The sequence below is a fragment of the Xiphias gladius genome, chromosome 15 (assembly GCF_016859285.1).
Source record: "Xiphias gladius isolate SHS-SW01 ecotype Sanya breed wild chromosome 15, ASM1685928v1, whole genome shotgun sequence".
In the NCBI taxonomy this organism is placed as follows: Eukaryota; Metazoa; Chordata; class Actinopteri; order Istiophoriformes; family Xiphiidae; genus Xiphias; species Xiphias gladius.
Genome location: NC_053414.1, coordinates 2,480,166 through 2,503,477, shown reverse-complemented (window position 1 = coordinate 2,503,477; position 23,312 = coordinate 2,480,166). Strand labels below are relative to the sequence as shown.

The 23,312-nt window shown below is 48.2% G+C and overlaps 2 protein-coding genes across 3 annotated transcripts; both read right to left on the bottom strand.

Annotated features, from left to right (window-relative positions):
• Positions 1-41: 41 nt before the first annotated feature.
• On the bottom strand, positions 42-20,548 carry LOC120799998 (phosphofurin acidic cluster sorting protein 1-like). 2 transcript variants are annotated; one of them, XR_005708923.1, is made up of 25 exons: positions 20,426-20,544; positions 15,166-15,253; positions 14,115-14,204; positions 13,799-13,924; positions 12,940-13,102; positions 12,193-12,284; positions 11,525-11,608; positions 11,295-11,354; positions 10,957-11,108; positions 9,809-9,902; positions 9,013-9,090; positions 8,833-8,921; positions 8,016-8,148; positions 7,203-7,307; positions 6,510-6,610; positions 6,268-6,422; positions 6,037-6,147; positions 5,036-5,138; positions 3,677-3,719; positions 2,723-2,768; positions 2,471-2,564; positions 2,173-2,366; positions 1,786-1,896; positions 1,070-1,300; positions 42-898 (listed from the first exon to the last, which is right to left on the bottom strand). XR_005708923.1 is itself a non-coding variant. In XM_040145684.1 (24 exons), the coding sequence occupies exons 1-24, from the start codon at positions 20,479-20,481 to the stop codon at positions 1,188-1,190; spliced, it is 2,481 nt and encodes an 826-aa protein (XP_040001618.1). In that variant the 5' UTR covers positions 20,482-20,548; the 3' UTR covers positions 42-1,187. The 2 variants fall into 2 exon arrangements, 1 of the variants encoding a protein (XP_040001618.1); XM_040145684.1 differs by having other exon boundaries at positions 42-1,300; positions 20,426-20,548.
• On the bottom strand, positions 20,498-22,511 carry LOC120800255 (transmembrane protein 121-like). The gene is made up of 2 exons (XM_040146219.1): positions 21,536-22,511; positions 20,498-20,697 (listed from the first exon to the last, which is right to left on the bottom strand). Exons 1-2 carry the CDS (start codon positions 22,509-22,511, stop codon positions 20,498-20,500), a joined length of 1,176 nt encoding a protein of 391 aa, XP_040002153.1.
• Between the last annotated feature and the right edge of the window lie 801 nt (positions 22,512-23,312).

Sequence of the window (23,312 nt, the reverse complement as noted above, 5' to 3'; positions counted from 1 at the left end):
AATACTGTGCAACACTGAACAAAGATGCTTCAATTTCCAGTTTTGTTTATTGTTTCAAACATCATACAAGTTTTCCCACATCTTCACAAAAAAAACCTGCCTGTTTAAAGGGTTAAAGCTCTGCAACAGTGAGGCAGTGTGACGAGTTAATAAACACGAGAAGACAACACGAAACACAAACGATCTAATTCTCAGGTGAGAATTTCGGATCAATTCAGAAAAGGGAATCAGTTGAACAGGTGGTGCGGCATTTTGCTTTCTCAGCATGGAGTCATCTCCATAGAAACAGCAGCTGAGGATCGTGGGTGACGTAGACTTTGGGGACTGGGGACTGTTTTCAGATACCTGCCACCGCTCTGACACTAAATAATCCAGTCAATTCATTTCTGCCTAAAAACTAGATCGACTCTGTTTCAAGAAGAAACTGAGAAGAAACACGCCTCCTTCACAGGAGGAAGACTCGCCGCCATTTACCTCCACCGAGGAGCTTCTGTTTTCACCCACGTCTGTTTGTCGGCAGGACCACACTAAAATTACCGAACCGATTTGCACTGAACTTGGTGGAGGGATGGATCCAGGAATTTTTTTCTAACACTTTCCTTCACATTGCGAGACGAGGCGTCTCTCCAGCCCTGGCGGGGCTACGCGCTCTACTGAGAGTCACTCTAGTCATGTCTGTGGTCATTCCGCGACTCTCTGGTCGTTTTCTGTCTCTTTGTGGTTCGATCGATTTCCCAACAAGAAGCGTTAACAGTCACTTCCAACAGAGGCCGCGACCCCTGGACCACTAACCGCGAATGAGCTGCGCTTTTGTAGGTTTGGGTTAAAGGACCTGTTGCTGTGACAACTGCTGCACATATACATTTAAAGCAGCTTTGAAGAACTGAAAAATCCAGACCTGTGTCAAATCATTAACAGTCAAATCAAACTAACTCAGTTAATACATGTAGAAATAGAATTACTATTGTTATTATCATCATCGTCATCAGACAAACACACACACTTGACGCTGTATTTACAGTAAATAATAAATATTCATTCTCATTTAAATAATTAAAAAGTAACTTACAGGTTACAAACATTTCTGTTCCAACACGATGTGAGTGAAGAAAGGCAAACGAGGTTTCTGCTCCTCTGCTGGTACAAAACCGTGGATCCGATACAGGTGAGGAAGAGGAGGAGCTGCTTCAGGGTTTGTTGTAGCTGAAGATCCCGACAGGAAAGTGTTTGACATGTGTCGGCCACTGAGCAGCCAGCTGGAAAAACTTCACGTCGTTCCACTCCACTCCGTCTATAGACACTGAGAGAGAGAGGAAGCACCAGTGCCTCAGCGTCGCTTTACCTCTGCCAGATCTCCCAGGATCGGTTTGGCCACCAGTTTATCAGTGACAGTGGATGTCAGTAGAGAAGCAGCAGAGTTTTTCCACCAGAGAGCTCTGACGAGTTCAGTTTTACACTGTAAAATGTCCCAAACATTTGGGTTTATCAATAATGACTAGCTGAAAATATTTTTTAGCCGTTCAGCCAGGCTCAACGGACGACTCTAGCTCTGTCTGTCCACCACTTTGGTTCAGACATGTTCCTCATGTGTATCACTTTACTTTGAGTCCCTCTTATTAGCATTTATACAAACATATAACTGGTTTCTAACAGACTGTAATGCAGCTGTAATCAGATCTAAGTCATTATCAATGTTCAGTGTTTGTTCTACATGTTTTCTATGATTCCAGCTGTGTTTTACACCCTCCCCCCCGTGTGTGTGTGCGTGTGTGTGTGTGTGTGTACCTCTCAGTGTGTGTTGGTGTTTGGAGGTACAGATCAACCTGCTGATTCCTTCGATCAGCTGACTCCTCGACTCCGCCTCCTTCTCCTTCATCTTCTTACTGAGGAACATGACTGACACACACACCTTCATCATCATATTCATCATCATCACATTCGTCATCATCATCACCACCATCATCATCACCACCACCAACACCATCATCATCATCACCACCACCACCATCATCATCATCATCATCATCATCACCATCACCACCACCATCACCACCACCATCACCACCTTTATCACCATCATCATCATCACCACCACCATCATCACATTCATCATCACCACCATCATCATCATCATCATCACATTCACCACCACACCCTCCTCGTCTTCCTCACCTTTCTTGTTCTTCTCTTTGGTCACCACCGTCATGCTCATCAGTTCTCCTCCACTGATCCTCGACACCTGAAGACAGCGGAAGTTGCTCTTCAGAGTGCTCTTTATCCCCACCTCCTTCCTCCGCTCTCCTCCTCCTCCTCCTCCCTGACTGCTCCAGTAGTCCACCTGCAGACCCATCACCTCCCCCAGACAGCTGGACAGACACGCAGAGGAGGAGGAAGAGACACAGGACAGAGGTCACAGTTTGGTAACACAGTGACGGCCTCCATTTTGAAAAAAGCTGTGTACAGGAAGTACCTGGTGGAGGGGGAGGGAGGAGGTGTGGAGGTGATGCCGATCGGTGCTCCTGATTGGGAGGGAGGAGATCCCAGTATGATGTCATCAGAGTCCACTGTGGAGACAGACGCAAAACGTCCGATCAACAGTTCAATAAGGATACAGAACCGGTCCTGACTGAAATCAGGACCGGTTGTACATGAGGAGGACGTAGTGAGGTGGAGGGGGAGGAGCTGAGGGGAGATGAGGAGGTGACAGGTGAGTCAGGTCTACCTGAGGTGGACAGGAAATTCTGCTCCACGATGCCGACCTTCACCAGCTGAGAACAGACACAAACACAGAGTTCACTTGGACCCGGAACATCCGACCTGACGCTAGCATAACGCTGCTTTACAACAACGGGACGCACGTGGGCCTCTGCCATCTCCACGGCAACGAGACCCCGCTGGGTTTGTTTCGTGGGTGAATTATAGAGAACTGAGGTGAAACTGGACCTTCAGAGTTCCGTTCCAGAAGTAAGAAAACCTTCAAATTCAAAATCCCACTGACATTTGTAACCACTCCAAAAACCAAAAATCCGGCCCTGAACGGAGCCTTTCTCAGCAGTGTGTCCCGTGGCTCCATTCATACGCTCAGATAACCGTTCTGTAGGTTAAACGTCACGGCGAGTCGAGTGTTAATAACAGCAGAACAGAGAGGACCGTGCAGTGGAAGTTTTTAGACACCAGACATCACTCTAAAGCAGAGAGATGGACATCAGAGGAGAGCCTTGGTGAGTTTGATGGATGTGGATGAAACCAAGTTACGAGGATGAAGGTACCTGCGCTGCTGCGGTGCCGGTTTTTACGGGAGCTGTTTTTCTTAGAGCTGCTGTTGTGGTGGCGCAGATTTGTCTCAATATAGTGAGTGAGACCAGACAACTTCCTGCCGTCCTACCAAAATAAAATCTATTATTTCACAACTTCTCTGCTCCGAGTTTAAAAAGACTTTTCCGACGTTTCCGGTCACACTTGGACTTTTGAACGTGATTCTTACCGAGTCTGGTTTTTGTCTGATGTACATGAGGATAAAAAGCATATTACCACAATCAACACCAGGCAGAGTCGTATTGTATATACAATTATAATATCAGTATATGTAGCATTAGACTACACTACTACTAGTGTGAATAACTCACACTTGGATGCAGTAACTGTAGTAACAGCAGTGGCTGACGGTGATTCTTACCCCGATAAAAGGAACAAACTTCTGGCAGGAGTCTTCCTCGGGGCTGAAGAAGAAAACCAGAATAACACACCATTTAGTCTTTACAGTTTCACAATGTGTTAGCCTGCAGTTCCTCTAATGTCCAGTAGATGCTGCTGTGATCAACTCTGTACAGAAAAACCTCCAACCTCTCTCTAAAAATCCAAAGAGAACTGGAGAGAATTACTCTGCCATTAAAAGGTACCAGGGACGTTCTTGAACACTTGTCCATCAAGTCAGTTTTATTTTTTATGGCCCAAAAGTTTTCCCAGTCTTCACATCATACGACACCCTCTGTCCTTAAGGCCTGTTCACACCAGTAATTAAACCAGTAATTAAAATGGCTAAACTGAATTGAGCCAATCAGTCAATTCACTCGCAAGGGCGATTTTTCAGCTCAGCTTCAGTTCAGCTCGAGAGAGGATCCGACTGTGGACTTCAGTTCCACTCGGACTCCATCTCTCATAACAAAGAGTGGTTCACCCAAACTCCAGACCTCGGGGTGTCTCTTCAGGACCCAGCTGGGACCACAGAACCTCTACAGTCAGTCAGTTATTCACACAGGTTAGAGGTTCCAGGCGGTCGGACACTCAGACCCTCCAGCAAAGGACAGAATCAGGTTACATGAGGCAGGACATAGGTCAAAGGTCAAAGGAAGAGAGGACAGCAGAGCCGGTCCAGAGAGACCTGAGGAACTAATCAAAATGCAAACTTTGCTTCCTTGAATGCAAACACAAGAAGAGGAGAGAAAAACCTCCCGTTCCCAGCCTCAGAGTTCACAGAGAAGAGGCTTCAATCTCTGCCAGGAGAAGCTCTCAGGTCCGATTCTGCTCATCTGTTTATGGACATTTTTAATTTGTGCATAAAAAACCTTAGTGTACACACTGGAAATTAAAAAAAAGAAAAAGAAACATAAAAAATACTGAACAATGTGTTTCCTCTTGTGTCCGGTAACAGCAGCCGTGGCTAAAACAGCCTGAGTGAATAAACGCTGATGAACAGAGGAGACCATCAGGTCTGTGAGGAGCCTGAGGAGACTGGAACCTTCCTCACATCAACACACGGAACCCACAGAAACGTCAGGTTTCCATCACGTTCTCCTCATGGTTTTCCATCGTCTGAGCTTCCACTGCAGCTCTTTTAGTGACCCCGTCTCGCCGTGTCGTCTTCTTCTGTGGTGGTTTAGCGGCAGCGGCTGGAGAATCGGCTCCGCCGGCTGTTGATCAGCTGACGCTCACGCTCCGCAGCAGCGGAGGGAAACCAGACTTCACTCAGGTTTTACTCTTTTTCTGGACTTTTGAATGGAAACTTGGCCTGTGGCAGTAAAAGACATAAAAGTACCTCTTGTGTTTGCAGGTGAGCATGGCCTCCGAGATCGGACACAGGTGAGATACGGCAGCTCCAGTCAGATACTGAGACACTCGACCTGCTACGCCAACAGGATCTGTCACACAGACACAAACCACACCTGTAGATAAGAAGCTGTACATCATTGTGCATTAGCTGTCAAACTGCTGGACAGTGACCGTTTACATCTGAAGGTCTGTCCCGAGGCAGGGAATCAAAAAATCTAAGGTTTAACCCCCGTGGGAACATGAATCAGTGAACGTGAACAACCTATGTCCGGCCACATTCAGGATTCAAAAACTTAACCAGGAGCTTTTCAAGATGAAGGGGAAATAGGGAAGCGAAGCTCTCCAGCACTAAGCAATGAGCCAGCTGACGAGACGCACGACAGCCCGTCACGAAACCTCAGCCGACTCTGGTCGGGTGAGGAAGATCACTCCGCGGTCCGGTTCGCTTCAAAAGGCCTGCGCTCAGGCAGAGTTTGGACACCGACCCGTCTCCCTGCAGCAGAGACGGAATCCTCTGCCGAGCCCTCTTCTAAACAGCGATGGTGGTCAGTTGATCACACGTTCATCTGATTGTTCTGATACAGACACAGCACTGGTTCCAGATGAACGGCGTTTTAAATGAAACCAGTATGTTTAGTCAGACAGTGATCTTCATCCAGACCAACTGATTTACCTGCCAGGCATTGCTAAATTTACTTTTTGAGCCTCTCCTCTAGAGGAAGGCCCCGATCACATTCGCTGTACAGCCACAGTCTGACCTGCTGCCACCATCGCCTCTTATGTGTCCTATTGTGGTGCAGTGGACCAATCAGAGGGAGTGAATGATCTGGCACCGAGTGAAGCCAGAAGAACGCTGAAGGTCTCACACAAGCCTGATCATTAGTTCTAACCAGACTTTATCAGGGACTCAAGTGTTGGGAACGGGGAACATTTCGATCTAACGGTGGCACCGGAGTCTCATCCCTCCTTCGGGGGGCGTAAAGGTACCGAGAGCAGGAGGCTCCAGGCGTCCAAACAGCTCCCTCCAGCCGGCGTCCATGAACAGACTGTTGAATTTACTGTCCAGGGACGCCAGGTACTTGGCCAGCGGGTGGGATCCTGGTGAGGGGGAACACACAGAGCATCATGGGAAGGTTCGTGACAAGCTGGCTCAGAGGCCAGAAGAAGATTGACTGTGTTAACAAGCGTGTGTGCGCGTGTGCTGGAGGCCACGCCTACCAACGGGGAGGACGAGGAAGCGGACGTAGTTCAGCCAATCGGGCGTCTTGCTGGCCAGCTGCTCTACAAAGCAGCAGAGGACGGTGCTGAGGTAGCTCTGGTCTCCGCCCACCGCCACCTTCACCGTGGGCGGCGTCTGGGAGTTACAGTTACAGCTGGAAACACAAGCACATCCAGGCACTGGAACGTTTAATCGTTACTCAGATATTGATGATTGAAAGAACTGATCGGATGATTCTTACAATCTCTGGATGCGGCTGATGACGGCGCTGAAGGCGGCCTGAACGTCAGCGGCTGAGACGGTGCAGACGATTGGCTCATCGAAAAGAACCTCCGACAGGTACTGAAGGGGGGGGGGCAATCAGTTCATTCTTCAGGAGGGAAGAAGGACAGACAGACGAGCAGAGAGACACACAGACAGAGAGACAGAGACAGACAGACAGACAAGCAGAGAGACAGAGACAGCTAGCAGAGAGACAGACAGACAGACAAGCAGAGAGAGACACAGACAGAGAGACAGAGACAGACAGACAGAGACAGAAAGACAGACAAGCAGAGAGACACACAGACAGAGAGACGGAGACAGACAGACAAGCAGAGAGACACACAGACAGACAGACGAGCAGAGACACACAGACAGAGAGACAGAGACAGACAGACAAGTAGAGAGACAGAGACAGACAGAGAGAGACAGACAGAGAGACAGAGACAGACAGACAGACAAGCAGAGAGACACACAGACAGAGAGACAGAGACAGACAGACAGACAAGCAGAGAGACACACAGACAGAGAGACAGACAGAGAGACAATGACAGACAGACAAGCAGAGAGACACACAGAGACAGACAGACAGACAAGCAGAGAGAGACACAGACAGAGAGACAGAGACAGAAAGCAGACAGACAGAGACGGACAAGCAGAGAGACCAACAGACCTGTCCCTGCCAGTCTACGGTGTTGATCAGGATGATGGACTCAGGAATCTGATCATCAGAGAACAGGATGTGGTTCAGCTGATCCAAGACCGACTTCCTGGCAACCTGAAAAAACACAAGCAGCCCTTCTGTACTTCTGTGACACCAGTACTCAAAATAGACCCCCCGGTCCACAACCCAAACCCTGAACCTGGACCTAATTCTACTTTAACCCTGAATCCAAATCTAATCCTGAAACAGCCTGTTGAAGAACTGAGGAGTGGACAAAATGTCCTTCCTTCAAAAATGTCCAAGTAAAGACATTTTGGTCTCATATTCTTTACTCATTAAATTCTTTTTATTTTCAATGAGCAAACAGATTCATTTGCTCCGGTAGGCGTGTTAGCTCCTCTGACCCCAGTGTTTACTACAACAACAGCGCCACCATGTGGTGTACCGGGGTAAAAACTCTGCTTCAGTGTCGGTTTGGATCCTCGTCGGTGTTCAGCAGTCACACCGACTGACAAACTGACCTGCCAACAGCTGGACTGGTTCTCCTGCTCATGAACGGTTCTACGGCTGGTTCCCTTCTCTGCGGGTCAAGTTCAGGGGAAACGCTGCGGGGATTCAGGTGCTAATGAGGTCCTACGCTAGACCGCTTCGTCTCCGGGGAGCTCCCCTCACTCTCTGCCCTACTGAAAATGAACGCCAACGTTTCAGACTGGACCTGGGTAATTAATGCCGTTCCTCGGCGGTAACCGTTAGATCTGTAGGCGGCAGTGAGGACGGCGGAGAAAGACACAGTGACACAACGACGGAAGATGTCTGTCTCACCTGTGGAGGAGGTGTCCTGTAGTCAGACGACGTCTCGCTGTCGATGCTGCTGGTTCTGTCTGTCCCTCTGGAGTTCTGTCTGTCCCTCGTGGAGACGCTCCATGGGTGGCGCGACGCCTGACCTCCCGTCTTACTGCAGAGAGCAGACAGACAGCCGACAGGTAAACGGTTATGGACGGGGGCTGGTCCCACACGTCACCGGATCCCCTACGAGATGACAGGAAGCTGGTTTGTCCTCCTTGATATTCAGCGTCAAATCCACTACGCGACGCGCCGAGCCTGCCGATCCCCCGCCGCGTGTCGGTGTTCGCGTCAACCGGCAGCGGTGAACACAACAGCTGAGACAAAGTTATGGGTCGTTGGGAATCCTCTGGGCTCCACGCGCAGATCTGCAACGGATCTCTACACAAGTGTGTCTGGGGAAACTAGGCAAGAGCGAAGTCTTCGGGGTTGCACGTGGTCCTAATCCCTAATCCCTCCGTGTCCAACGCGGAGCTGCTGGTTACAGAGTTCTCACTGAAAACATGGGAATCAGCGCTTGTTTGTTTTTACAGTGTACTGATGCTATCAGCTGATCGGTTGTGTGTTTATTTAGCTATTTATTTTTTTAATTTTCTGTTCAAAACCATCATGGTGAGGACATTTTGTCTGGTCCTCACACCTTGGAAGGGCTGGTTTAGGGTTCAGACCTGGTCTTAGGGTTCAGGCTAGAACCAGGTTTAGGTTAGGGTCAGGCATTATGTAAGTGTGTCCTCGCAAATATAAAAAGACTAACGGGTGTGTGTGTGTGTGTGTGTGTGTGTGTGTGTGTGTGTACCTTGGTGACATGTGTGTTTGGGACTCAGTTTTACAGAGTTTGGCAGCCGGGCCTGCATCTGTTCCCATGGCAACGTCATCCTCAACTTCCTGTGGAGAGAAGAATGAGAAAGTGCAGCAGAAAACCTGTGTGTGTGTGTGTGTGTGTGTGTGTGTGTGTGTGTGTCTGGTCCGGACTCACCCCGGGGCCAGCCTCCTCTCCTCTGGACTCCTCCGGGTCCCAGGGGCCCTGAGCCCCTGGAGACGGCAGCTCTGCCACCTGCAGGGAGCACGTGTCAGGATATGTTAGCATACAAAGCTTTAGCATGAACCACTGGTCAACATACACGGTCAGGTGCTAATGTTTAGTTTGTAACTAAAATGCTACAAATGATATGAATTTAGAAAATGACTGCAGGGAAAAGTGACTTTAATTTCTTTAAAATGTTAAAAAAAAACCTAAGTGAAGACAATTAGGGGCGAAGGCTGAAATAAAGTGAAGCAAGAGTGGAGAGAAATGACTGACAAACACGAGATTTAACAGCTCAAGTGATTTCTCTTCACTGAATGTCGTAGAACTGCAGTTCAAACCGATTTCTGCCGAAGTCCTGATGTTATTGTTCTAAGGTGATGAAGAAACAACAGCTGGGTCTCATCCTCACCATTGATTCTTCGGGTTTTAACAGCAGAACCAAAGTATTCAGTGAAAACTTTCTCTGTCAGAAGCTTAAAAAACTGTCGTCTGACGTCCGCGGCACTGACTATAGAATAAATATAAGTTGTCTTTCTACCTGATTCGATCACTGAACGTTAAATATCAGACACACAAAGTTCAACCTCATCTGACTGTTGCACTTTTGTATAATCGGCAGTGACCGGTCGCATCCACGTTACTGACGACTGCTTCTCTAGGTTTATCCCCCGTCAGGCTTCATCAAGTCAGAATCTCTTTTGTTCTGTCAGAGTCTCTGAGCTGTCGCAGGATCAGATGGACTCACGGCTGCGGTTCGTTCTCTCGGTTGGCTCCTCTGACTGTGGAGACTCCCGATCTCAGTCTGAGAGCTCGACTGAGAAACCCCCTCGAAGAACGGCCTGTGGGAGGAAACCGCAGCACAGTGAGTCCGCACTTCCAAATACAACCTGCCTGCAGGGAAACAGCAACGGGTTCACTCTCTCACATCAGTGGAGGCCACCACTGACCGGTCCCGCAGGTGGTCCCTACATCACCAAACCTCCGGCACCACCTGCCTCACAACCAAGCGCAAACGACTTGTGCTGCGACCGCAGAATTTGTTTTGTCCGAATTGGTTTGTAGTGTAACATCGAGCCAATCGCAGCCAAACTCCAAACACAACAGAATTTCAAACGTGAATGAAAGTCAGCGACAGCAGGTGGAGCCGGGTCGCCGGTGTTCACTGATGATGCGACTGCTGGTGGAAGGAGCAGGATCAATTCTGAAGTGTATAGTTCTAAACCATCTGCTCAGGTTCAGACAGATGCTGCAGAACCGATTGGACGGTGCTCCACGGTACAGATGGATAACGACCCAAAACATTCTGAGAAAGCAACACGAGCTTTTCACTTCCGGAAGACAAAACTTAGGGCAGAAAGTCCCACAAGCATTAACTGAAGGCGGCTGCAGTAAAGGCCTGACAAACCGTCTCAAGGGAGGAAACTCAGCGTTTGGTGACGTCCACGGGTTCCACACTTCAGCCAGTCGTTGACCGCAAAGGATTTTCATCCAAGTTTTAAAAATAATCCTGATATTTATAATTATGTTAGTTCGTCCAAATACTTTTGAGCCTCTGAAAATGAGGGCGCATGTATAAAAACAGCTGCAATTCCTAAACAGTTAATGTGAAGTTTTTGTTAAACTCCTTGAATTAAAGCTGAAAGTCCACGCTTGATGGATCTTGGATTCTTTTCAGATCCATCGTTGTGGTGAACAGAGGCAAAGTTATGAAAGTTACGTGACTGTCCAAATACTGGACCTAACTGTATACACACATACACACACACATATTACAGTATGTCGTCTGGTAACGGTTTAAGCCAGCGGACCTTCACATTCTCTCTTCAGCATAAGAGAGCGGAAATGTGGATGTGTTGTGTTTCTCTGCAGCAGCTGCTCTGACTTCAGGCTGACCTGAGTTTGGGTTTGGGCGTGCTCAGGACGCTGTCGTTGTCGTCCAGCTCGGGACCGCTGTCGCTCGGGTTGTACACCTCCAGACTGTCGTACAAGAGGTCCAGGTCCTCCTCAGCCTCCTGACTCTGACCCACCGGGTCTGAGTCCAGAACCTGCGGGACACGAGCTGATGAGCCAGGGGTCGGATTATAGGGTGGTTTGTTTGACGATGTTTACAGCAGGAGATGACAGAGCTTGGTCTCCTGGTGGAGGTCGCACTCTCTCACATATTTATTGTTGCATTATTTTACAGTATACGACCTTTTTGTCCCGAAGACGACGCAGTGCTGAGTACAAACCTCATCAGTCACCTTGAATCTCCTCAACAGAGCCACGAACTTCTGTTTGAAGTTCGGTTGCTGAACGACAGAAACAGACAGAGGCAAAAACGTTTGTACAGTTTCTTCTTCTGCTCAAACCGTGAACACTGTGTCCGAAATTTTACACTGCTGACTGATGTTCTGGTCAGGGCGTGTGAGCCAATCAGCAGCACACACGGGCTGACGGGTCTGCGCTGATAGAGCCTCACCTGAGTCAGGGAGGCCGTTCGGATCATTTTCCGGTGAGACTTCTTCGTCTTTCCCTGAACATCGTCATCGTCGTCGTACATGTCCTGAGAAACAGTGAGAGGAAATGTCACGGATGTGACTGTTTAAAAAACCCCAAACTGCTGAGTTTGATGTGAAATCTGATGCAATATTTCAGTTTAGCTGCTGGTCCAAGACTTTGATTCAGACTGAAGTATCACAACAACTAAAATAGTGCCACGACATTTGGTTCGGACGTTCATGTTCCCTTCAGGATGAACTGCTATCACTTCAGCTACACACGTAGCATGATAACATGTTGTCGTTAAGAGTTGTCGTTAATGACAAAACGTTAAAATTCAGTTTTAACTTTTCGCATTAAAATCCAACCGAATTATAATAAAAATTCAAACAATAGTAACTAATTATTAGCATATAAACATGCTAGCCAGGGTATGGTAGCATAGCAACATCATGTTAACGAGTACCTTGAGCTCAACGTTAGGATTAGCGATTAGCTCAAAGTACAGCTGAGGCTGACAAAGTATAACTGAATAAATCTGGCGCCCCCCTCAGGACAATCTTTACATTGCTGCCTCAGTAGTGCAGATGTGTCCCGTGACGCAGGTGTGTTATGTCAGCTGAACAGGTGTGACGAGCTGTCAGTCACCTGAGGCTGGACTGCGTCATCACTTCCTTCCTGTTCGGAGGAGAAGCTGTCGTCGTCGTCCTCCCAGTAGTTCTCCATGTCAGGGGAGCGGTCTGTTCAAACACAGCCTGATCAAAAACTGTGTCCTCACACACACTGCACACACCAACAGTTCTGACAGAAATCAGTCGTTTATTGTACTGTGTGTGTTGTCGCCCTTTTTCAGCTCTTTTTGTGTCTCTCTGTGGTTGTGGTGGTTGCAGGTGAAGCAGAACTTCCAGGAGCTGCTGTTGGTGTAAAAACTACTGTGCAGCTGTAATATGAAGGAAAAGAATCGACAGAGATAGATTTGGTTGGTAGCTACTGAAAGACCAGGGTCAGGATCAGGGGGGCACAAACAGGACCAGGAGATTTCTATTTTTAGCCGAGCTCTGTGACTTCTCAACAGGACACGGGTAGACTCCTTGGGCCCATTCAGTAATTAAGCCATGGGAGACGTTAGCAGCTCTTTAAATATTCACATATTTCATTTCAGTGGAGTTTGTGTAGCTTCTGTTATTTATCTAAATTATCTGTCTTGTGTGTGAGGAGCACAGGGAGGGATCAGGTGAGGATCTAACAACCAGGTGAACAAAGAGGCTTTTTCATTTTAAATGTTAGTGCGGAGGAGGAGGAAAGGGACTTTGGTTCCGACCATTCGGGAGCCGGTATATAATGAGCACCCGGGGTTCTCAGACAGACAGGAGGTCAGAATCACTGTTCTCCTACCCGAGGCCTTGGTCTTGTTTCCATGGTGACCACTTGTGTCCTCCTGTTCGATTGGCTGGCTGGAGAGAGCAAGGACGCTAAGCTCAGCCGCACGCACCGAAGCATCCTTCAGGTTGCTATGGAGACCGAGGATGTGGGCTCCTTCAGTCGGATGCTGCATTACCTGGGACAGGACGCGCAAGCACACACACACACAAACACACACACACACACACACACACACACACACGGCGTGCTGTCAACGTCTTAAGAGAATGAACATAATTTCACATTTGAATGTTTTACTGGATGCGTTTCAGACACATTTCTAAACTGTTTCATGGTTGTTTTTATGTTTTTATGTCTCCCAGCAGATTGAAAACCTCAATGAATGACGCAGCCAACCCTGTGGTCTTTAGGCAGCCAGCAGTCATGCATGACACTGACACTCATCGAGAGCAATCAGGAGGTCAGTGCCTTTCCGAAGGACACTTTGACATGTGGACGGGAGGAGCTGGGGATCAAACCACCAACCCTATGATGAATGGATGACCTGCTGAATCACACCTGTCCATATAATAAAGACATTTTATGGTTTTACTAGATGGACCACAGTACAAAAAACATTTTATCCTAACGTGTAGTTCATGAATTTCTTATTTATCTGAGTCTGAAATCACATGACAATAATTTAAACAAAGCACCGATGCTTTGAACTAAATGCTAACATTAGCATTCTAACAATCCTCACAATTGCAATGCTAACATTTGCTAATTAGCAGTAAACACAAAGTAGTTGTTGAGAAATTTCAGTCTGGACCAAGGTGGTGGACCAACAGACACAGCCCCACTGCTACCTGTCGTCCTACTGTCGTCGTACCTCGGCCATGTTGATGACTCCCACTGCGAGGGTTTTGTAGCCCAGGATGGTTCGGTTCTTGTACCTCTTCCTTCTCTGCAGCATCACGTGTAGGCGGTTCGCATCTCGCTTCAGGAAGTGAGGATACTGAAAGACAGAGAGACACAACAGTTACACCAGTGGAGGCATTAAAACCATTAGGAGTCATCCCCTGAGGAGCAGGAACATCTACCACAAATATCATAAACCGTGAACTGATGAACTGAAGGAAAAGAGTTGGATGATTTTATTTTACGGTATTATGAATGTGTGATAAAGAAACAATTAAATATGTAACCTGCAGTGAGAAGGTGAGCTCCAGGTCTGTTTCCATGAGGCCCTCCGGAGGAAGGAGATACTCGTTGGATCTCAGAGTTCGCTTAGAGCCCTGAGAGATGGACATGAACACAGATTCAGGATTGCATCAGTTCCTTATTGATGTTAAAATGTAACACAGAAAGTTCCAAGTTGTTACTTGTAGACTCTCCAAAGACACGTACAGATTAAAAGATTAATGCCCCGGTCACACCAACATTTGCTGGAGTGAAAGTTTGAACAAAATCGATTCATTTCAATTTTGAATCAACACAATCAGAGGATTCACCCGTGGAGGCAAAGTCGATCCACGCGGAGCTTTTCTGTCTGTGGTTCCGTGGATTTTAACGTCCGTCCAGCCTCCACTCTGGTTGGATGGATTGTGACGAAATGTGGTTCAAACGTTCATGTTCCCCTCAGGATGAACTTTAATAACTCTGCCGACCCTCTGACGTTTCCTCTACCGCCACCATCAGGTTGACATTTAAATGTGTCCAATAGGTCCATTTGGTTTATGACCAAACACCTGCCGAACCAATGACGTTCCCATCGGCCTCAGCTGGCCTTTGTGTCTACTGCTAACTAGCTAATGTTAGCATGTTAACACTCTAAACTAAGGTGGCGAACATGGTAAACAGTATACCTGCTAAACATTAGCATGTTAGCGTTGTCATTGTGAGCACTGGTAGCATTTAGCTGAAAGCGCTGCTGTGCCTAATAGCCTCACAGAGCTGCTAGCATAGCTGGAGACTCCTACTCTGGTTCAAAGTTAGCCGAGTTGACCCCCTGGTCCCTGCAGAAATATCCACTGATCCACAGCACCAGACAGTTAAATACAGCCGAACAGCCTCGTACAGAGAATGGAGTTTAAAAATTGGTATTTTCACACAATATTAACGAGAACAGACAACCACAGACAGAATATGACGAGGAACACTGAATCGTAGATATCCAAACCAACAAATGCTTTACTCAAAAGGTTTTTAAACAGTTGATAAAAGATTTCTGTTCTTCTACTTGCAGCTGTATCTCACCTGGATCTTAACAGCGATGACGACGGAGCTGACCTCTCTGTCCAGCTCCCTCAAAACCATCAGCTTCTTCAGAGTCAGGCTGCACAACCTGGAGACGGCACATCAGGGAGGAAACAGACTCATGTTAGAATACACACAAACATGACGTCTGAAACCCAGCTCCTGCAGCAGAACTGGGTTCCTCCAGACTGATGGTGGGAGTCAGGACAACTAGTTGTTCTCAAGCATATTGGGGTCATTTTGCTTGTGTGACAGCAAACACTGGGGGGGATGACGGATCATGAGGGAGGATGATGCACAATAAAAGTCCCCTGTCTGGATTTTTGCTCATGATCCTGATCAGGGTCTTTTAATGTTACGAATCTGCCAAACAAATCCAATCCAATATTTGTTTTTGTTTCCTTCATATTACAGCTGCACTGAAAACTGAGGCCACAGGATCATTTCATTCAAATGTAAAGTCATAGTAATACAGGTGTTTCAATCCGTTTAACGGAAGAGTAATATTTTGCAAAATGATCACAAAGAGACAAAAAACCAGAGCTCAGAGGACCAAAGACCAAAGACAAAGACATCAGGCTCCATCCTCTGGAGAACATGAATGGCCGGGCCAAGTCACATGGAATCCTATTGTCGAAATAGTCTGGACCAAAGTGGACTGAGCGACATTGGTGTCCCCAGTGCCAAGTCGCTAACGTGGTTACAAATACTGGTCAGTGAATCTTAAAAGCCAGATGTTCACTTAATGAGATTTGAAGAAATTAGTTACATTTCCCGTATGATTTTCCCAAGGCCTCATTAATTTCCAGAACCGCATCAGGCAGGAAGGTGGATGTAATTAGTCCAGGTGAATCCAGAGGGAGCTGCAAATGTGCGACTGCTGACCTGACCCGATCCTCCGGGGATCTCATTAAACCAGGATTGTGCGGGGACTCATCCTCAACACTATCCAGGAGGAGCTAATGCTGTTTCTACTGCTAAGACCTGCTCACCTACACCTACAGCTACTCTGATCTCATGTCCTGCAGCGTGGAGAGAGGAAGATGGTCTGCTGCTGTGTTTCTGTGACCAGTGTTAACACTGTGCTAAAGGCTGAGCTTGAGGTTTCATGACGGGGCCATGCCGTGCATCCAGACCGAATTACCTCCACGGCCACCGGATGGAGTCACAGGAAATGTTCGCACATTCGGGGTTCTCAGAGGAGGAATTCTTTTGACTTTGGTGATCCTGGGACTGTTCCTCTAGCGCCACCAACAGGTCCAATTTTCCTTCCCACACTTCATGTCATGACAGAATACCACTAAACCTGATTACAAATTCCCAGCAGTGGAAGAAATAATCAGATCAATTACTTAAGTTAAGTAGAAATACTGATCCATGAAAATACTCCATTACAAGTCCTGAATTCAAAATCTTACTTCAGTAAAACTAACAACAGTATCTGCAACAAAAAATACTGGAAGTATAAAAAGTAAAAGTACTCATTATGCAGAATGTCCCCTGTCAAAATGACATTATTGGATCATCATTATTATTGACACAATAATATGTACACGGTACTTTGAGATAAAGCTAATTCAAACCTCCTCATCTCCTACTGGGTAATTTAATCTATAACGATGCATCATATATTTTCACTATATAGAAAATGTCAATGAGAAAAGTAACAACTGTAGCCGTTAATAATTGTAGTGAATTAAAAATGGAGACATAGATAGTAAGTACATAGAATAACACTAGACTCCTCCTTAATTATAGGGGAACGATTAGCGACCGCTGTTCTCTTAGTTTAGCCTAAATACAGAAAATGGACAAACTACCAGCATCTAAACCTGAATGTGCTTTTTTCCACACGAAAACACGAGTACAATTTCAAGAGTCGTTCAGTCGCTTGAGACATTATTCATCTGCACCGAATCGATCATTCTACTTCTTCCGATCAGTTTATGCCTCCGGTGTAATCTCCGCTGTGAAGAGCAACAGGTTGCCCTCTCCGGAGCCAACGTGACAGTTTAAGAGGATTATCTCTGATTGGTTGAGTTCATTCACCCCCGCGTGGACACACTGCTGCTCATCTGCCCGGAAAAAGGCAGGTGCAGGGATCAGAGAGGGAGAAAACCGATCCTCACCTGTGTCATCCATCTTCAATGTCTTTCTTTTATTTTTATCTGGTTTTGATTGGCTGCTGTAATGTGATGTAATCGGTGATGTCATGAGTTCACAGTTGTCTGATCTGACTCTGATCTTAAGTCCATTATGAAGCCTCTGATCCAGGCTCAGTGGAATCAGGTCAAAGTCAAGTCTCAGCTCTCTCTAAGCATTCTGGGAGATGAAGTTCCTCTATCATTGTACGAACTCATCTCCAGCCAGACCCTGTGATAAACGATGACGAGCTGCTTCATAGCTCGACCTTTACCTCGAAACGTTTACTGAAGGATAAACAGAAAGTTGACAGACGTGAGGTGAAGCAGAGCAACAACACTTATACATGAAACATGGTGATAGGACCAACTTCTACGGGCAAGAGAACGTCAGCGAACCCTCGGAATGACCTGGATTTCTGCGTGAACTGGTCATAAAATGTGATCTGATCTTCATCCAAGTCTTTTCAGCTAATAACACACAAACAGTTATAATCTTTCATTTCTTAACTGAACACAACCATTAAACCTTGGGTGCTGGTTTAATGGTTGTGGGTTTGCTGAAGTCAGCGAACCCTTGGATTTAGTAACTGGCGGACCCTCATCCAGCTCTTCAGTAGATGTGGATCACACCTGCACAGGTGGATTTTCTTTGTCTGAAGTCTTTCTGTGGCAGGTTTACTTCCATGTTTAGGGTCACTGTCCTGCTGCATCACCCAGTTTCTCCTGAGCTCCAGCCGGTGTCAGCCTCGATAGACCTGGGAACTCATCGTCCCCTGGATGGTGGTGAACCGTCCAGGACCCGAGGCAGCGAAGCCCCAAACTGTGGCGCTCCCAACGTGTTTTCACGTTGGTGCAGAGCTGTTTTCACTCCGGACGTTGAGCTGCCTGTCGTTCCCAAACAGTTCAGCCTTAGCTTCACCATTTCATAATTACCCGATCAAAATGCTGGTATCAGGTCACATGACATCCTGCCTATACAACTAGAGTCAGCTTATTCTAGTTCAGCTGGCAGCAAACAACCACAAAAACATCTTGTTACAACAAAATAAATAAAGACAGATCGACCGTTTGAGGAGAAAAGAGTCGCAATGATTATTTGATTAATCGATCAGTAGATTAGAAAACATTCATCTGCAACTACTTTGATAATCAATCATTTAAGGCCTTTTTAAGATGAAACGCCAAAAATTAACTGGCTACGGCTTCTATCGTGGTTCGAATGTGAATATTTGCTGGTTTTCTTATCTTATCTTCGGGTAAACATTTAAAGGCATCACCCTCTGACTCTGAGAAACTGTGACGGACGTTTTTCTCTATTTTCTGACATTTTTAAAGCAAATTTCTTAATTGATTAATTAAGGAAATCAAGCCGGGTCAATTTTATTTCTACAGCCCAATATCACGAATCATTAATTTGCCTGAAGAGGCTTTACAATCTGTTCAGCTTACAACACCCTCTGTGTCTAGCCCTTTAATTCTAAGGGTCATCAGTGGATTAACTGATGATGAAATGAATGGTTGTTGCAGCCTAGTGGAAGTTTTCCCTTATTTCATGCAATCGAATTTTTATCTTATGTGACAAAAATTAAAATGAATCCTCTTTAAAAGTGACAGAACATTGACTGAGGTCAAGGTTCCAGATGTTGTGGAGGACCAGAGAAACGTGAATGTGAGGAGGTGGGAAAACTTCGCTGTCTGGGCACAAATACCCCGAAACCCAGAGACGATTCGGTTCAGTTGTTGTCCACCTCACATACCGACCATCAGACCGCTGTCCTACGCTAACCCTGAAATCAGTGTCAACCATAAAGACACAGGGACTCGCGTCCAGAACCGGGCCTCTCCACAGGCCCCTGAACCAGCGCGTCGATCCTCGAACCGACCGACGTCCACCGCGGGAACAGAGAAGATGAACTGGAGCTGGTCTGCAGCTGATGGGGAGACGACAAACAGCTCTGTGTGTCTGTTTTCAGGACAAACCATCACCTCGTGCCCGCTGCTTCCCAACAATCACACACTGTAACACTCAACAAACTCAGCACTTCAAACACTTCATGCTCGGATGTGGATCCCTGAGCCTGCAGGACGCTCCCTTTAATGAAAACAAACCGCTTAAAGTCGAAAACCCGCTCTGGTTTTGAACGCTTCGGTTCACGATGCTTGAAAACAGCGACACCTCCTCGTCGTACGACCACAGGCTGCGTCGCGCTGAGTGAACAGTTCGGCCTGGTTCAGGTTAAAGACAAGACAAAGACGGGACATGAAGCCCGAGCAGAAATCTAGTATCAACCGTAGAGACGCTGTCTGCTGTATGTGAAACGTGACGAGCTGTCTACCGTGACCACGGCCGGTTGAACCGACAAGACTACCCGGTACAGGCCCAGGGGTCTTAGGGGCCTGGGGGCTCCTGGTCCAGAGCCTCCGTTCGAAGTGACTGTTAACGTTTCTTTCTGGCAAGTCGAGTAATCGCATAAAGACGCAAAACGACCCCAAAGGTCTGTTTGGGGCCGCGCTGCGTCTCTTTGGGTCTGGGCGTCTGGCTCCTACGCAGGACACGTGAGGGGCCTGTCTCGTGTCTGTGCCCAGACGCCTCACGGTCGCACCGCCAATGAGGAGTCGTGGTTCCACCGCTCCACTGTCCTCACCTGTCTCACCTGCCGTCAGGTACAGACAGAGCAGCTGTGGCTCTAATCACCAGGAGGGACAAAGACTCCGCACTGAACCTGCACGGAGCGACTGAAGCCACCGCACATCCAGGTTCTCAGGGCTCACGTTGGACCTGAGTAGACGACCTGTCCGGACTGTGGGAGTAAAGGCTCCGTCACATTATTACGTGACGCGATGTGAAGGCTCCTGCCAAAAATCGGGAAATGCAAGAACAAGGTCTCAGAACATGTGAGAACGAGAAGTGAGTTTCCGTTCGGTACGGTTGGTACAAGCGTCGCGTGACCCTCTAGAGAGACATCAGACGCGCACGCGCACGCCACGCACGCGCACGCACACGGTGGTCTGTCTCCTCTCCACGTAAAATAGATGAAGGGTTTGTTGAGATCATGGAGCCTCGTCCTCTCACCGTGGTCAGGCTCTCCTCTCCGGCCGAACAATAATCCTCTTACCTGGGCACGCAGCTCGGAGAGGACCGATCGATCTCCCAGGTCGCAAACAGGTTCATCGGCACCGGGACGCCCCTATCTGGCTCTCCGGCAGCACCGGACCCGGACACCACCGCGGGGTCCGCCGCCGCAACCGCCGGGTTGGGTGGGAAAGCGGCGCCCCGGGCTCCTCCTCTGTCCGCAGCCGCCGCCATCGTCGCCTGTCCGCGGCCGCAGGTTGTTGCTGCTCCTCCGGTCCGGCTGGGAGTGAGCGGGGCGGGGCTGGGGGCTGAGGGCTGGATGGAGGAGGAGGAGGAGGAACACCGGAGACCTTCACTGATCCAGACACGGTCAGGAACTGACGGTGGATCATCGGGGCCACTGGTCTTCACACGGCGGAGACGAGCTCAGGCACAGTCCTGGCCGGTTTCCCGGTGTCTTCCGGTCCACATCTCTGTAAACTTAGAAACCAGGAAAACTGCTCCGAAAAATTCAAAAATGGCTGAAGAACTGTCGCATTTTTAAAAAGCTGCGGAGAAACATCCAATTTGTAACGAAGACAAGAAACGAGTCTGGATCTTGACATGATTAAACTGTAATAAATAATCACTAAACCCAGAAACTGGTTTCTGGGTTGGTCCTTGTGTCCAGGCCTCTCCTGAAAAACAGATTTTAATCTCAGCCAGACTTTTGTTTTCCTTCTTGAAGTGTCGCTGTTGTTTCCTTCCACCTCGTCTCTCACATTATTACAGGTTTGGACTTTTGTCTTTGTCCTTTCCGGAGACATTGATTCACTCTGTCCTATGGGAGCCAACAGCCAGCCCCTCGCTGCCATCTCGTGGCCATAGTGCTGTACTACAGGATGTTTCCAGTGGAGGCACATTGGACATTTGAAGAGACAGAGTTTCATTTTGAACTGTTCGCTACGGTCAAACCAGGATTTAACTCACAACAGTCACACAGAACCATCAGAAATGTCTTCAGGAGGTCTCTGGATCAAACCCTGCCAATGGTTCAGAATCACCGAGTCCTGGATCGACCTTGTTCGTCTATGTTCCGCTCACTTGTGGGGGGGCGGCGTGTGGCGTCATCCCCTGCTTTTCCTGTCTCATGATTGTTCCCGTCTGTCTTCACCCCCCTCCTCCTCCTCCGGTATGGTGGTGAGGTCCTCGATCGCGACTCTCGGAACCACCGTCGGCTGGGGGCTGCACGCCTGAACATCCCCCAGGGGGTTCTTCTGCATCTCGTCTCCAGGTTCTGCAGGAGGAGAGGCCGGTCGGGGTTTTCCGTACTCCACCAGACTGCAGCTCTTCATAACGATGGCGACCACATTCTTTCCCATCATGACCCCCGACGCCCTCACGTCGCCATAAACCAGCAGGTTTCCCCCGCGAATTAAGAGAGTGACGACGTTGATGGTGGCGAGACTGAGGATGGGGTAGAGCATCATTTTGTGGGGGGCGATGTTCACCCCCTGCATGCTGATCTCGCTCAGGGAGACGCACGGCAGCACCAGGAGGAGGATGTAGCAGTAGAAGAACATCAACCCCTCCACCCACAGGGGGAGCCCTTCCCTCTGAAGCTCCCACAGGTTGGCCTGAATGTCCACAAGATCCAGCAGGTCCAGCACCACCCAGAACAGACGACTCCTGATCTCCTCTTTTTTCTTACAGGGCCGTAGGTAGTCCAGATGGTCTACCGCCGCCAGTGTCACGAACACGATGGGCACGCAGACGGACAGCAGCAACGTCAGGGCTCTCCTGGACACACCTGTATCTGCCGCCTCTGCATCTACGTTCCCATCCTGATACTTGTAGTTCTGATAAACAAAGAAGACCTTGATCTCCAGGACGAAGATGTAGAAGAACCAGAGGATCATGGCGTAGCCCCTCCTGGCCGAGTGCACCTCCGACCCCGCCCAGACGGCGACGTATCGAAGCGCAATGAGGAAACACGCGTCACCTGCCAGCACGGTGACGCACACGCTGATCCTCTTGGGACCTGGATCCTGCCCCACCAGGTAGGTGTCCGTCAGTGCCAGGCTGGTCAGGATCAGGACTACTGTCAGGCAGACGTGGGGCTTGTTAGCCGCAGGTCGTGGGGGGACCATTGTTGTTCACAGTTTCTTTAAGCTCTTCTTGTTGCTCCGTTAAATAGAGACTTGGTCTTTCAGAGCAGAGGTTCCAAGGTTCCCCGGTTCCCCACAGTCCTGTCAGATGAACTCAAGGACCCCTCCATCAAAACCACCCATCATGTTCCACACGTGCTCATTTGAACTCGTGGTAACTGCGAGTTATTCAACACTATTATTACATAAACAATTGAGTCGAGTTACTCTTCAGTCCTTCAACACGCCCCCCGAGATGCATGTATCCCAGGGATCCCAGTCTTTTTCAGAGTTAGTTCTGAAGTGTACTGACTGATTGACGGGCGTCTCAGCGACACACAGAGACGTCAGCAAACAGGCAAAACCAGTTTCAGGCTTCAGTAAATGTGTGAAGGATGTCACTGACACTATGTCCACATGCTTTCCTTTGGTCCAAGGACTCCAAATCTGGCAGCCTTTAAACTCGCTCTGCAGCACCGGTTTTAAACCCAATCAGTAATCCAATCATAGACTGCTTCTCTTTGATTTGGTGTCATTTCTTTCATGAGGCTTTGTGTCCAAACTCCGGGGAAACAAAATAAATCATGCAACATATCCTCTTGCCTTCACGAGTCCGTGTGCGGTTGCACGTCGTTTGTAGCTCTGGAAATCCTCTGGACGAATCCAGTCAGGATCGAGCTTTGAAAATGGACGCCTGGGATCTCCGACACACGCCGGGACTTTGTAGACTTCAGCCTCTGTCAGTGATGAAACAGCTCCTCTGAAAACGCTGCTGTTTCTCTCGGTGGGTCTTCCTGGAGCCGG

Excerpts from the sequence above, each read along its gene's own strand:
- LOC120799998 (XM_040145684.1), bottom strand. The coding sequence starts at position 20,481 with ATGAACCTGTTTGCGACCTGGGAGATCGATCGGTCCTCTCCGAGCTGC. Across the intron at positions 13,925-14,114 it reads AGCTCACCTTCTCACTGCAG|TATCCTCACTTCCTGAAGCG; the intron begins GTTACATATTTA and ends TCTGTCTTTCAG. Across the intron at positions 13,103-13,798 it reads GAGTCATCAACATGGCCGAG|GTAATGCAGCATCCGACTGA; the intron begins GTACGACGACAG and ends GTCCTGTCCCAG.
- LOC120800255 (XM_040146219.1), bottom strand. The coding sequence starts at position 22,511 with ATGGTCCCCCCACGACCTGCGGCTAACAAGCCCCACGTCTGCCTGACA. Across the intron at positions 20,698-21,535 it reads ACCGGAGGAGGAGGAGGGGG|CCCTCAGCCCCCAGCCCCGC; the intron begins GTGAAGACAGAC and ends TCCTCCATCCAG.